The sequence below is a fragment of the Helianthus annuus genome, chromosome 9 (assembly GCF_002127325.2).
Source record: "Helianthus annuus cultivar XRQ/B chromosome 9, HanXRQr2.0-SUNRISE, whole genome shotgun sequence".
Lineage (NCBI taxonomy): Eukaryota > Viridiplantae > Streptophyta > Magnoliopsida > Asterales > Asteraceae > Helianthus > Helianthus annuus.
Genome location: NC_035441.2, coordinates 157,392,087 through 157,405,965, shown reverse-complemented (window position 1 = coordinate 157,405,965; position 13,879 = coordinate 157,392,087). Strand labels below are relative to the sequence as shown.

The 13,879-nt window shown below is 35.5% G+C and overlaps 1 protein-coding gene across 1 annotated transcript; it reads right to left on the bottom strand.

Annotated features, from left to right (window-relative positions):
• Positions 1-8,958: 8,958 nt before the first annotated feature.
• LOC110879123 (phosphate transporter PHO1 homolog 9) lies at positions 8,959-12,225 on the bottom strand. The gene is made up of 10 exons (XM_022127536.2): positions 11,261-12,225; positions 11,134-11,182; positions 10,997-11,068; positions 10,785-10,914; positions 10,327-10,706; positions 10,090-10,239; positions 9,860-10,012; positions 9,493-9,771; positions 9,274-9,413; positions 8,959-9,193 (listed from the first exon to the last, which is right to left on the bottom strand). The coding sequence occupies exons 1-10, from the start codon at positions 12,097-12,099 to the stop codon at positions 9,097-9,099; spliced, it is 2,289 nt and encodes a 762-aa protein (XP_021983228.1). The 5' UTR covers positions 12,100-12,225; the 3' UTR covers positions 8,959-9,096.
• Positions 12,226-13,879: the final 1,654 nt, after the last annotated feature.

The window sequence follows — 13,879 nt, the reverse complement described above, 5'->3', positions numbered from 1 at the left end:
CCCGTAGGCACTACATCACTAATGGATGTTTTAAATAAGGTTGGCCCGTAGGCACTACATCACTAATGGATGTTTAAATAAGATTGATCACCTTTATTGGTGATTTAACCCACGATTTATAAATCATCTAGTTGGGTTTTGAAATCCTTAAAGGATTATTGTATAAGAATGACGCGTGCGATTTTTAACAAACCACATCTGCCATGATTGTTAACATGCTTGCAGAGGTTAACAGGGAACCTGAATCTTTTAATTAGGTCGTACCATCTTGGCCGGATCTTAAAAGACACCAGGCTAGGTTTCACTCGTAAGATTCTTTATTTAGGCAGATCAATTTAAAAGGAATGGTTTTGATTTATTTCATACATATTAAAACAAAATTCATAACATACATTCCATAATCTTAAATACAATCACACATTGCCCTAAATGGGTCTTTCAAATAGTACATACCTCCATAGAGGTTTAAAATAAGTGACAAGTCCACGCAGGGACTAACATAAAATAAGTGTCCATGCAAGGACTAAAAGATAAGCCCACGTAGGGACTGAAATACGATAAGTGTCCATGCAGGGACTTATTTCAAAGTAGAAATTACATTAGTACAACTATTAAGGGCTAGTGGTCACGTTTCTTCTTTTTGCCCTTTAGTAGGTTCGCCAAGCCTTTGAGAAATCCTCGGTGGCTCTTTTTCTCTTCCTCGAACTCTCTCTCCACACGATCTAGTCGATGGAGTATCTCTTCCTGTTCAGGAGGAGAGAATCGTGGTTGTGGCGCTTGTTGCGGAACTGGAGGTCTGGGAGGTATTGGATACCCATGAGCTGAGTAGTCCGGTGCTCCCATGTTCCCATGAGCTCCGTCAGGGTAGCGTGCATTATATCTAGCCGACACCACATATGGGTCGCGCTCATAATTGTAGTTGTAATGTGCTTGCGACGGTTCGAACGGGTTGTAAGCCGTTGGACCCGTGTAAGCAGGTATGGGTTGGTCGTACCCAAATGGTGGCGAATTTGGTGCAGCTGGTGCGGAGTTCGCCTCCTGTATAGGACTTGAAGGTCCTTCTTCTTGTAGTGGCGGATAGTGGCTACTACTAGAGTGTCGAGGGGTGCTAAAGTGGATACCCCCTCCTCCTCGTGTGGACATACGAGCATTTGTCCTCCTACGCCTTGGCGGATCAGGCATTACTGGTTGCGCCGGTGGCGGAGGTGGTGGCGTAACTGCCACAAAGCGTGAATCCTCAGAGGGATCCTGTGGATGTCGCGGTTGTTGTGATGTCTGTTGAGGTGGTGTGTAGTACCACTCATGTCGGTCAAACAACGCTTGGAAACTATCTGGTCCCTGATAGGGTGTGCCATGGAAGGATGACCCATCAGAGACTTCTATCGGATGCGTGGGCGTACCACGAGCAGGTTCTGTTGGATCAGTATCTTCATCCATATGGTCTTCGGAGAAGTGATCTTGTGGCCCTAATGGAACAAAGCCTGAAGGTTCCTGTATGTAGTCAGCTGGATTAAACTGACCTATGAAGTATGGAGTAGGGTCGTCGTAATTTCGGTGCGATACCGAACGTTGTAGAGGTATGAAGGAAGGTTGCGGGTTGTTGGGATCATTCTCTGAATTTGGCCCAAATGAGTGCCGGTATGATGGCGTCGAGCTGTGCGAGGTGGAATGCCTCGCGGGTTCGTAAAGGTCTCTTCGCCTCTGTGGTTCTTCACTCCTTGTAGTCGAAGGAGCTCGCGTACCAGAAGGTCCGGCTTCGTGATCGTGATGAGTAACGATCTCTCCTCTGCCTCTTCTTCCCCTTCCTCTTCCTCGGAATATCACTGGCGGCATGTTTCCTGCTTTATAAAACTTTAAATACTAATAATAAAAGAAAAAGACAAAATTGGAATAACAATTCGAATTTGTCCTAAGTTCTGGTCTAGACTCAAGTATGTGCAATTGTGTCACTGAGATTAAACACATTGCCTAACGTGTTTAATTCACTCAATGTTGGCTCTGATACCAACCTGTCACACCCCGATTTCCACGTGTATCACCGGTGGGCCCGGTGGGGGATTACCGTGACGTAGTTGGCAACAATATAGTCAAACCACACAATTATATAAATGCACAGCGGAAGCTTAAAGATAAATATATACTTCAACCTCTGGTTGTAATATCAAAAGTATTACAGAAGTCGAATGTATCCACAGCGGATCAAAATAATAATAAAATATTGTTCAATCAGATACGGCATCGAGTTTGCGAGACTATTCGTGATGCTTAGGAAGCTATTACCAGCCAATTTCGTATAGTACCTGCACTTAATCTTTTGGGGAAAAATACGTCAGTTTACACTGGTAAATACATTCAACTGACACATTTGAAAATGTTTATTTAAAATTGATTTGAATGCACAAGGCACAAATTCTTTTATAACTTGGGAAAATTATTAAAATCTTGTGAACATATTACATGTTCTTTTATGCGTTCAGTAGCCCGGATCGTGCCGGGTTAAAGATTAATAGACTCACCACATTGCGTAAAACCGTAGTATAGAAACCAACGGCTACGTCTTTTAATTAAATGTCGACAATATATACCGGGTGTACGCCTACACCGGGATGTCGAGGTCGTGGCCATTTCGTAAAATGATGCCAAGGATATCCGGGACAACGGTCATTAACCCCCCAAAGGCTTTTAAGAAACAAAACTGTTTAAATGAGCCGATCACATTATACAAATTAACCACCTCAGCGATGGAAGATATGATGCTCAATCAAGCGGTATTATTATACCGTATCCCAAGCCCGTATAGGGGAAATAAGTTAAAAGTATTTACCTTTGCAAGTATTATTCCTTAATTTGATTAAATCACCGATAGCTTTTACTGGGATCCTAATCTGGAACGAAGGTTTTAATTAACCTCTTAGAATCCTAACGGGTCTTTATATTGGCCGTAGCCTAGACCGGTTGGTTCCGGAATATAATTATGGTTTAATCGCGCGAAAAGGCGAAAACCGAGAATGGAGTGTGATTATGCCCCCAACAAGTTCAGAGACTTGTTTTATATCGGTTTAAGGTTCACACTATGGATTTTGGGGTCCAAATAATATAATTTGACCCGTATCGGCTAATTTACGAAAACTAGTTGCATAAGCCGAACCGTGCGCGCAATAGGCGAAACAGTTAACCATGAGAGTCTTACGCTTATTTCCTAAGTCAATATGCCTTAAAGAGGTTGTGGTATCAGTAGGATACCTTCCGTGATGCCCGTAACGAGTTTAAGTTAATATTACGCCCCGTAGGGGCTTTTCGGTCATTTTAAAGACTTTTAAAGAGCTTTTCTAGTTCTACAGGGAATCTGAGTTTCCCGAATAGTTTATAAAGTCTAAAATACCTTATTTATTATTTAAAATCAGTAGTAACTGGAATCGGGTCAAAAGACCTTGTAGAACTCAAGTTTTGGCCGAAAAGGGCATATTCGGTATTTACCGAACCGTAGCCATAACCGCAGGTTATGAGCAAGGTAAATATTATTAAAAATCTTTAAAACTCCAAAAATATTATTTTATAACAGTGGGTAAAGTTTTGGTGACGGAAACTTGGTTTAGATAGGGTTATGCTAATTGCGCCGTTTATTACAAAAGTTTCTTATAAATGCGCTATTTAGCATAACTCTCATTCTAGACCTCGGATTGACGTGAAAATATAAGGACATGCTTATAATTTAATAAGCAAGGTTATGGTCCGTTCACGTGTCCGAAATACTCGTTTTATTTTTAAAAGGCCGTTACGGTCAACTTTTAGGCGATTAAAGGAAATGCGTAAAAGACTTGGACAATTCATGAACCGATCACAGAGGTCTATACCATCATGTAACCTGGTCCTAAGAGAGTTCTAAGGCATATCTATACCTCAATAAAACGGGTCAGAACTGAAGTCAAAGCAAAAGTCAAACTTTTGCGACATTCGGCTCCGAACCGGGTCAATATAGCAAATGGTCGATTCAAACGAGCGTAAACAAGTTTATATACTTAATATCATGTTTTATGAGTGCCAAAACAGGTTTCATAGCATATACATTACAGATTATGTATAAAACGGCAAAATAGCTTTCTGTTGACTTTTTAAGTGCACGTTTGACTCGACATTTGACATAGTTAGAGTGGTGGTCAGAGGGAACCCTTTTAGGGGTTTATTACCCACATAAATACCAACTCATAACTACTTTTGATCCGACAATTTATTGGACCATTTGTGAATTATCGCTATGACAACCGTTAGTTACGACGGTTGGGTTTATAAGCTAAATCTATGGAAAAACAAGACCACAATGGATGTGAACGACTTACAGAAGTTGTGTCTTGCTTAGAGAGCAGAGAAGAATGCTTGAAAGCTCTTAGAATGATCAGTGAAGTGTGTTTTGAGTTGTGTGATTGTTATGAACACAACATGGTTATTTATAGTGAAAAATGAGCTCCAAGATCATTCCACATTGGTCTATACTGATCATGGATGATGGGCAGGTGTCCCATAGAGCTATGGGTCGAGTAGGGGGCGCCCATGCCTCTTTTATTGGCGTTTTGATCATTCACAAGCTCAAAAGGCAAGAAAATACAAGGTTTCTGCATCTGGGCGTCCAATGCGGCCCGCATGGGAGTTTTCCATGCATTTGAACGCGGGCCGCCTGAGGTTCAAACTTCAGGCGCGTAAAGGAGGTGGCTCGCGGCCCGCTTTCACTTAACCCGAAACTCAATGCGGGTCGCGAGAGGTTAGATTTTCAAGTTTTTAAAATCTTTTATAATCATTACGAAATCCTGGTAATTAATAACGAAATCTTTCGTAATTATTAACCTGACCTTTCGGGTTTGAAGGGGTAACTTTGCGGTTTGGCCCTCGGTTAATTACAACTAAGGACCTCGTGTTATTTACCCACGTTGTTAAGTCCCCGGTTAGTTTATTAATTATTCAGAAAGCCTTAACTTTCACCGTTGACGCTTTTAACCCTTCTCATACGAATTTGATCATAACTTTCTCGTTTTAAAACGGAACTTCGCGGAATTTATACAGTATATTCTAGTGAGCGTATAATACTGTTACAAAGCCTCGGGAGCGTTAAAGGGTCACTCAGAGGTATAATTAAACATGTTGACACAGTTAACCCCTGTAGCTTGTAATCTCTCACTTTCTTCCGCGTTTCGCTTCCGTACGATCCATGATTCATTCGTTTGAAGGTACAAGCACCATTTTGGGTTACCATACAGTATATATACCCTTGCTTGACATCTATAACCCTCGAATTTACATACATTCAAGGTTTGTCAAAATTAGTCCTTTATTTAATATCAATGCCACGTGTAATCAAATGACACGTGTTAACACATCATTGGACACAAAAATTCGAGGTGTTACACAAGGTTACGACAATCATATGCATAACCATATGAAATACATTTGAGTGAAAAGTTAAAAAATCATTTTTTTTTTAAAAAAACCCTCAAAGCCAAGGTTACAACAACCATATGCATAACCATTTTTTCTTTGGAAAACTCTCAAAGGAAAGATTACAACAAATAAGTAAAAAAAAAATCAAAGTGGTTAAATCGCAAAAGATGGAAACTTTTGAATTAGAAGTGAAAAATAAAATTAATCAAAGGGGTTAAATTAACAAAGATTAAAACTATAAACTTAAATTGTCAAAGATTAAAACTTTAAGGTTAAAAATGAAACAAAGATTAAAACTTTAAACTTAAATTGTGAAAGATTAAAACCTTAGGGTTAAAAAGGAAAATTCCAATTTTTTTTTGAAAATCTCCCAAAGCCAATTGTACAACCTTGATATGCATAAGTTTGTTGCTTCTTTATAAGGTTATAATATATTAAATATTTTTATTTTCACTATACAAAATTACATTTACTCGACCCATGTAAAATTACATGAGGTTTTTTAAGATATAACTTTTTTTATTATTTGATATATAAAATTAGATTTATTCAATTCGTACAATACACGGGGTTTTTTAAGGGTATATATTTTTTTATTAATTAGTACAGAAAATTACATTTATTCAAACCGTGTAATTCGCTTATTTTTAAAGACGTAATTTTTTTATTATTTGGTATATAAAATTACATTTATTCAACCCGTGTTATAAATGAAGTTTTTTAAAGATGTATTATTTTATTATTTGGTAAACAATATTACATTTATTCAACCCGTGTAATACACGTGGTTTTAAAAATATAACTTTTTTATTTGGTATATAAAATTACATTATTCAACCCGTACAATATGGTTCTTATAGATATAACTTTTTATTATTTAATGTATAAAATTATATTTATTCAACCCGTACAATAAATGAGGTTTTTAAAGATATACTGTTTTATTATTTAGTATATAAAATGTATTTTTTCAACCTCGTGTAATACACGGGGTTATAACCTAGTAAAAATATATAAAAATTCAAATATTAACAAACCGACACACGAAGGGCATTTACTCTAAGAGTACCAAAGTATTAAATAAGGCTTTAACTTTTCAAGTGGTAAGATATAATTTCTCAAGTGAACGAAAAAAGATATGATATAGTGGTAAAATATGAAAATCTGTTTTTCTTCTAAAATAAACCAACAAAACTGATACATGAAGTCTTCATAGTAGTTGACCGAACAGTACAAAGAGACTAAACGTCTGCTAGGTTTCAGCATATACAAATAGTCAAATTGTATACAAGATACCATTTCAACAAGTGCCACAAAATTCCAAAGGACATGTGACTGGTTTCCGTGTTATGGCATTATCATTATCTTCTCTCAATTTAAATTTAAATTTAAAATATATATATTATATGTCAACTATCAATTTATAAATAGAAGAAAAAAGTGTGTCGTCAATATGTGATGTATCATGTCATTGTCAACAACTTTAAAAGAAAAGTAGGAACCGGTAGTATTAGAAAGACAGACAAATGGTATTGGAGATTGGGAGACATGTTGAAAAATCCGATTCCTCTTTCAACCAACTTGATTGTAAGATGTTTAAATATTCAGTTCACACTGTGCAAAGTCCTCTTAGCAAGTTGTGAAACTTGAGGCAATACCAACATAAAGGATCCGGACGGTTAATATGAAAAACATAAGGGTGGTTCAGTTTTAGTCTCATGGGACGGATGTAGCGTAGTTTCACCCATATGTAACATCGGAGTTTTTATTTGTTATATTTTTATATGCTATTCGAGTGACAACAGATATATTCAGACAATCACATATTATACAAAGCAGTGTAACACTGTAATTACATAAACCACAAATAATGTGCAATTTGTTAAAAGATATGCAACGTTCGACAAACTTAAAGGGTGGTTCGATGAAATCTTATGGGGTGGATGGAGGAGATTAGTTTAAAGTAAAAATAATAATATTAGTATTGTACGGGTGTGTATATAAACCCGATTAGTTTTATTGATTTTCTAGTTAGGTGTTCTCCTTGTTTAGTTTTAGAACTCCTTTCTTAAATAAATCCGCATAAAAGTTTTGTGCAAACTTGTGAGTCAAGCTTGTGATTACCGGTAGTTGGAGAACAAGATCTTTGAATCGCTTGTGTGTTTAACATAATCTAGACGTAACGCATGTTGGGCGTTGATGGTTTGTTCATCAGCAACTTGGGCAAAGTACGTAGGTTGTTTTTGAAAAGAGCTAACACTTTTAGTAATAAATTCATACACGTCACAGGTGTCGTCTGTGCTCGCGCAAGTGTGGGTGTTGTCATTAGGTTTACCCAGGTAATCGGAGGTTTTGTTGGTCATTCAAAAAAATCATATATATCAAAATCAAATAGTATATATACACTATTCTGTAATAAAAAAACAGCACACACAAGATTTTTAGTCTTCCTGTCATAAAAAAGTGCATGGTGAATTGGTGATGTCAAATGAGATTCAATTATCTTTTTTTAAACAGCTAATTCATATTCCTATTATACCTACTCCTAAATCTACACCAATATCTATTATATTTGGACTAAACTCTCAACCACTTGTAAAGAAACACTATTACCATACATTTTGAACCGCTAGGCTACAAACCCTTTGGTGAGATTCGCTTACTTTATTAAATAAACAGTTTTACTGACTTAAAGAAATGCCAAACAAAATGAATATGTATAAACGTTTTAAATAAATGGACCGCTATACAAAAAAGGTCAAGAAAAAGGTGATGCAAGGTATTGCTATCATAATGTGTTGGAGGCTATGGAAAGCAAGGAATGATATGGTGTTTAGAGGCAGAACGTGGTCGAGATAGTGGCGGATATCAAAACGTTGGGTTTTCTTTGGTTTAGAAGTAGATTTAAAATGGTTTCAGTTGATTGGTATAGTTGGTATAACTTTGACTTGATTGTAATTTTTGGCCTTGTTTGGGCGTTTCTTTCTCCGTCTTGGAGATAGTTCGTTTGGCCGGTATTTAATGAAGTTTGCTTTTAAAAAAAAGCTATACAAAAAAAAAGTGAAAAAATATAATAAATGGACTGCCATATTTAATTTAATCTTCTAATGGACCATTAAGTGATTGGATCTATTATACTACATTAACATCAACAAATTAAAAAGGAAACACAACCAACTAAAAAAACAAATCCAATGAAGTCACACCACTCTTGGGCTGGGATTCTACATTGGGCCAATGCTATTCATCTTCAGGTCAGTGGTTGGGTTCAAGGCCAGAAGGTTAGGGCTGGACCATAACATGTTCTCTCAATTTTATTTGATCAATATATTATTAAGTATTAAAACATATAAAGCCTCTTGTTTGTCTTGTTATTTTTGTTTAGTGAACAAAACGAAAATAAAAAAGACACATTGTGACCAAGGTTTTGATAACCTGAATAAAACATATAGCTTTGTGCTTCTTGCTGATGATGTTAATTGTTCACTTAAAATATGTGAAAAACTAATTACACAACATCAATCTCTGTACTGAGTTTGAAATTTAAACATATTATACTAAACTGCATAAATAATATAAAGCTGATAGTCCTTTACAAAACTGTTGACTCTTTACAACTTCGCAATAATGATTCTTATAAACGAATAAACGAATTATAGAAACGAATTATAGATTCTTGTATCCGTCCTCGTAGCTAAAAGGCAATGGAACCGATTTCACAGCTCTAAATTTTCCAACATTGTTCAAATGCTCATTCTCCAACCTGAATACATTCATCACAAGGTTACATTACATTTTCTTGATATTAATTCCATGTATTCACATTTAGGAATTGAACCAGACCTGAAGAAATTCCATATGCCACGTCGAATGATCTCCAGACTCGCAACGATTGCAATTAGCGCATTTTTATGGAGGAACGGAGCCTCATGAAAATCCAGCACAGTTTGCATCCAGGCAAGTCTCAGTATCACATTCAATACCTGTAAAATAACTAATTAATATCTAAAATGATAATTGCAACATTGTTATATAAATTGGTAGATTGCTAATTAGTTATACCATTGCTATGAAGTATATAGATTTGTTTGGCAAAATAAGCTTGTCTCTTAACCATGGATTCTCCGAGTCCTTACATAGAAGACCCCAATCCATCACTATGTCCCAGTAGGTACTGAAAATCGTTGCAACACTTGAAGTAGATGCCGATATTATTTTCAAGGTTGTTCCTCTTTTTTGACTGTATATTGTTCTTGTAACAACAGCGGCGATGGTAGAGAAATATTTTAGTCCATTCAGAGCTTGTGTAGAGTCGCGCCCATCACACAACCTTCGTATGCACTACACAAGTTTATAATGACCATAGTTAACAAACATGAAGCTTATAAATGACATGATCGGGTGGACGTACTGTAGGATGTGTATGTACCTGTAGGGCTCGGATCCAATATGGGATAACTGCAATGACGATAAAAAAAACATCGTAAACTTCGCTATTTTTGCAGGTTTCTGCATTCCTTGTCTTGAAATCTCCCCAGCCGTAGTAGCATACGTAGAACTGCAAATTCCTCAATAACTGAACCTGAAAGAATTAAAATTTGAACATTTTAGTTTCTTGATCCTTATTTCCTAGATTTTTTTCTGAATCTTAATTCTTACCTGACTAGTAAACTGGTCGGCCAAGAAGAAATCAGGGAGAGTGACCGCATAAAGTGGAGCACATATGCAGTGCCATAAACAGACTAAGAGAAAGAAGCGGTTTGCACGATAGAAGATGTCGAATGGACAGATTGTTATCAAAATAACAACCTACAAAACGTAGTTTACAATTAAATTAATACACAAATACAAGGGAAAGAAATTATCTTCATACAAGGGAAAGGAAGAATTGCTTACAATGACTAAAAACAGGGGGAGTAATTCAGTGACCGCTTTGTAACTTTGAGTTTCCGGATCCAATTCCATTTCAAGATTTGAGAGTACAGCTGCAAGAGTGAGTACTGATAGACCAGAGCTGAGGAGTAGAACTTCTTTAAAACCCAATTCTGTACGCTGCTTGAATCCAAATATGAACGAGTAATTAACGCGATAACGTGTCCAAAAGTATACGTTTCCAGCATACATCAGCATATGTAACACCAGAAATCCAAACAAGCTGTACAGTGGAAAGATGGTATCCATATACTTTGTTCGGCCTTCACTCTTAAGCAGATTTCTAGCGTGTATGCTTACGATAATCGCCACCATAAGTGCTAATGAGAATCCAAAGAAGCAACCTGAAATAGAAAACACATTGGTGAAAGTTATATTTGTATTGTACATTCAGTTTAACTTGCAGGATGTCTGGAACTTACCAACTAAAAATGTTACCCGATGCTTCTCTCGTTTAGCTTTGGGCCTTAACGTGTCCATTCCTTGATGTCGGTTCCCGTTACAAAAGTGCTTTATGAATGCTGCTTCGACTCGCTCTATGAGCTTAGAAACCTGAAGGGATTTTCTTTGTTAAATGTCGGTTACTTAACCGATTTTCAAATGCCACATCAGTTAAAACATCATAGTAACATACCTCATCGGATTGGCTCAAGTAAGAATCTTCAACCATCTTCAAGTAAGCATCCGACGCATTTCTCGATGTGATCTGCAATAACAATCCAGGTCAGCAATTGAACACCTGGACGTACCCACGTTTGACAAAAACCGAACCTTATCATACTTCTTCATTATCTTGGAGAAGGCCAACTGATTCAGGAACCTGATTTGATCAAAAGCAAGATACAGTTCAGTTAATCGATTTTAGTCAAATCTTTATAGTGATTAATCAAATGCTTACGCATAGTTCTTTAAAAACCGAAGCTTTTCGTGAAACTCAATAAAAGCTTGCTTCAACTTTTCTTCCGCATTCCTGACTTCCCTTGTATTAAAATGCAGGTCTAGATTTAAACTTTTGAAAACATTTTTCACGGTGGACACCGGTGTTTCTGGGGCGGCATTGATTTTAACATGGCTTAAAACTTCTAAAGAAGCCATCTTGTATCCCTTTCTAACATCTGATCTCTTCTCTTGCTGTTCTTCTTGAATCACCTCCAATGGGTTCGAACCCGTGTTCCTTTCATTAACATACGAAGAGACCGCAGCGGCAACGGCTGCAGCCGCAGTGGGATTAGTAACTTTAATCCTAAGAGCAATGAGAGCATCCATTTGATTACTCAACTCTTCAGCCTGCTTCACCACCTCCTGCACTTTACTTTTATAAAAATGAATAACCTTATTAAATTCATGATCAAGTCCTCTAAAGAACACAAGCTCAAGATCTCCTCCTTCCTCTGACGACCGAAGAAAAACGGTCTGGTAACTCTCAACATCATCCCCTTGTTCTTCATCTGCTTCCTGCATTGCACTCACTAGAATCACTTCATCCTCATTACCCTTTTTGGGACTATTGTTATTACCATACCGACTGGTTAGTCCACTGAAAGCCCTAAAAAGAGACACCCTTCGCTTCAAAGCAGCCGCTTTCGCCGGGGAGTTCACAGGATTCTCGGACAACCTGATCTGTCCCCTGTGGAAAATCAAGATCTGTTTCAAGAGACTCTTGAGGTAGTTGTAGTTCATATATGCTTCTCTCCATTCAGGCACCATCTGTGATGCAAATTCTTTTCCAAACTTCATTGTTGGTCTGTTTATGAATCTAAAATATACAGATAACTGAATAAGCGTTCAAATGAAGATGAAGATTTATCAATTATAAGCCTTTGGTTTCAGTGTTCTTGATTTTATATATTCACACCATATCCAATATTTGGAAGAAACCAATTACCAACCTGCCTCCAGCTTTATACCGTGTTTTTTTAAAATGAATCAAATACGGTTTTTCTTTTTTTATTATTTAATTTTAAAAATTATTTCCATCTTCAACAAATCTTTCTAATAAAAACAAAATCTCCGTTCAAAAAAATATATATACAAAATCTTTTTTTTTTTTTTAATTATGGAGTTTAATTTGAACACATTCTGTTAAAATGCTATATTACTCTGTGGCACATCGATGTAGATATTGGTCAAACGTGAGACCCATTACAGAAGGTATCAAATCTTACCCGTTAATTCACACGTCGAGATTTTCATTTTAATATAGGAATCAATTATTGTATTATCTTGTGACTCTTGTCTTAAAAGTATAATATATTATTTATTTTGAGTACTAACAATAAAAAATACTTTTATTGAACTACGTATTCAATGTAAGATGATAAATAGTTCATACACAAAATATAATATCAATTTAACATACACGTTAAATTATTGATAGTTATACCAACACATATATTTTTCTATATATCATATAGATAGTTATACCAACGATTGTTATATATATAATATATATAGAGTGACTGATTACGTCAAATTATTGATAGTTATACCAGCATATATATCTATATATTTTTGTAATATTATATAGATAGTTATACCAGCACATATATTGTTATATATATTATATAGAGTGACTGATTCCTATATAAGAAGTCTCTTTTATACGGAGCGTATAAGTTCCATATATAATATTATAATTACACGCTAAGTGAAAGCAATTACCTAGCATATATTATACAATATCATTTGCACGCCGTTATATATAAATATTGGGGAAGGATCTACTAAAAAGTGGGTTTTACCTAACTAGCCTAAAAAGGATTGTGATAATAACATGTGACACTAAGTAGAAATGAATGCCATTTGGCACTTAAACATTTTGGTTATTTATAAGTAGGAGTGTGAAAATGACGTGTCATCCTTTTGTTTTCCAAAAAATACAACAAAAAAATTTAGTATCAAAAAATCTAGCACCAAAAATCCAGCACAAAAAAATAGTACAAAAAACCTAGCATAAAAAAATCAGCAAAAAAATTCAGCATAAAAATATACGACATAGAAATACAACACATTTTTGAGTTTTTTTAGTTGTCATATTTAATATAGTAATATGGTACTGATATTAAAGATAAAAAATGCTCGATTTTATGGTGAAATTTATATGAAAAAATAATGTTGTATATAAAAGTTATGAACTTTTAAAAATGATGATGGAATATGCATATGTTGCCTATGGAGAGAAAAATTCAATAAATTTGAATTTCCAAAGATACACTTGCACCCCTCTTTCTCTTTTTTTTTTTCTATATTTTCATCTTAATCTGATTTGAAAAATAAAAGGTTAAAGATTCTTCTCATTCTACTTAGCCAAATAAACGTTTTATTTGAGACAGTTACATATATAATTATACATAGTTAAATATAAGTACCCACAATACATCAATGTTTTGGAAAAAAAAAAAATACCTTTTGAATATACAACAATACGTTACCTTCATTAGTAATTAAAATTTTCAATTTTATAATATGTTCTCTAAAAATAGCACAAAATATGAAAAACGGTTTTTATTTGTTACTC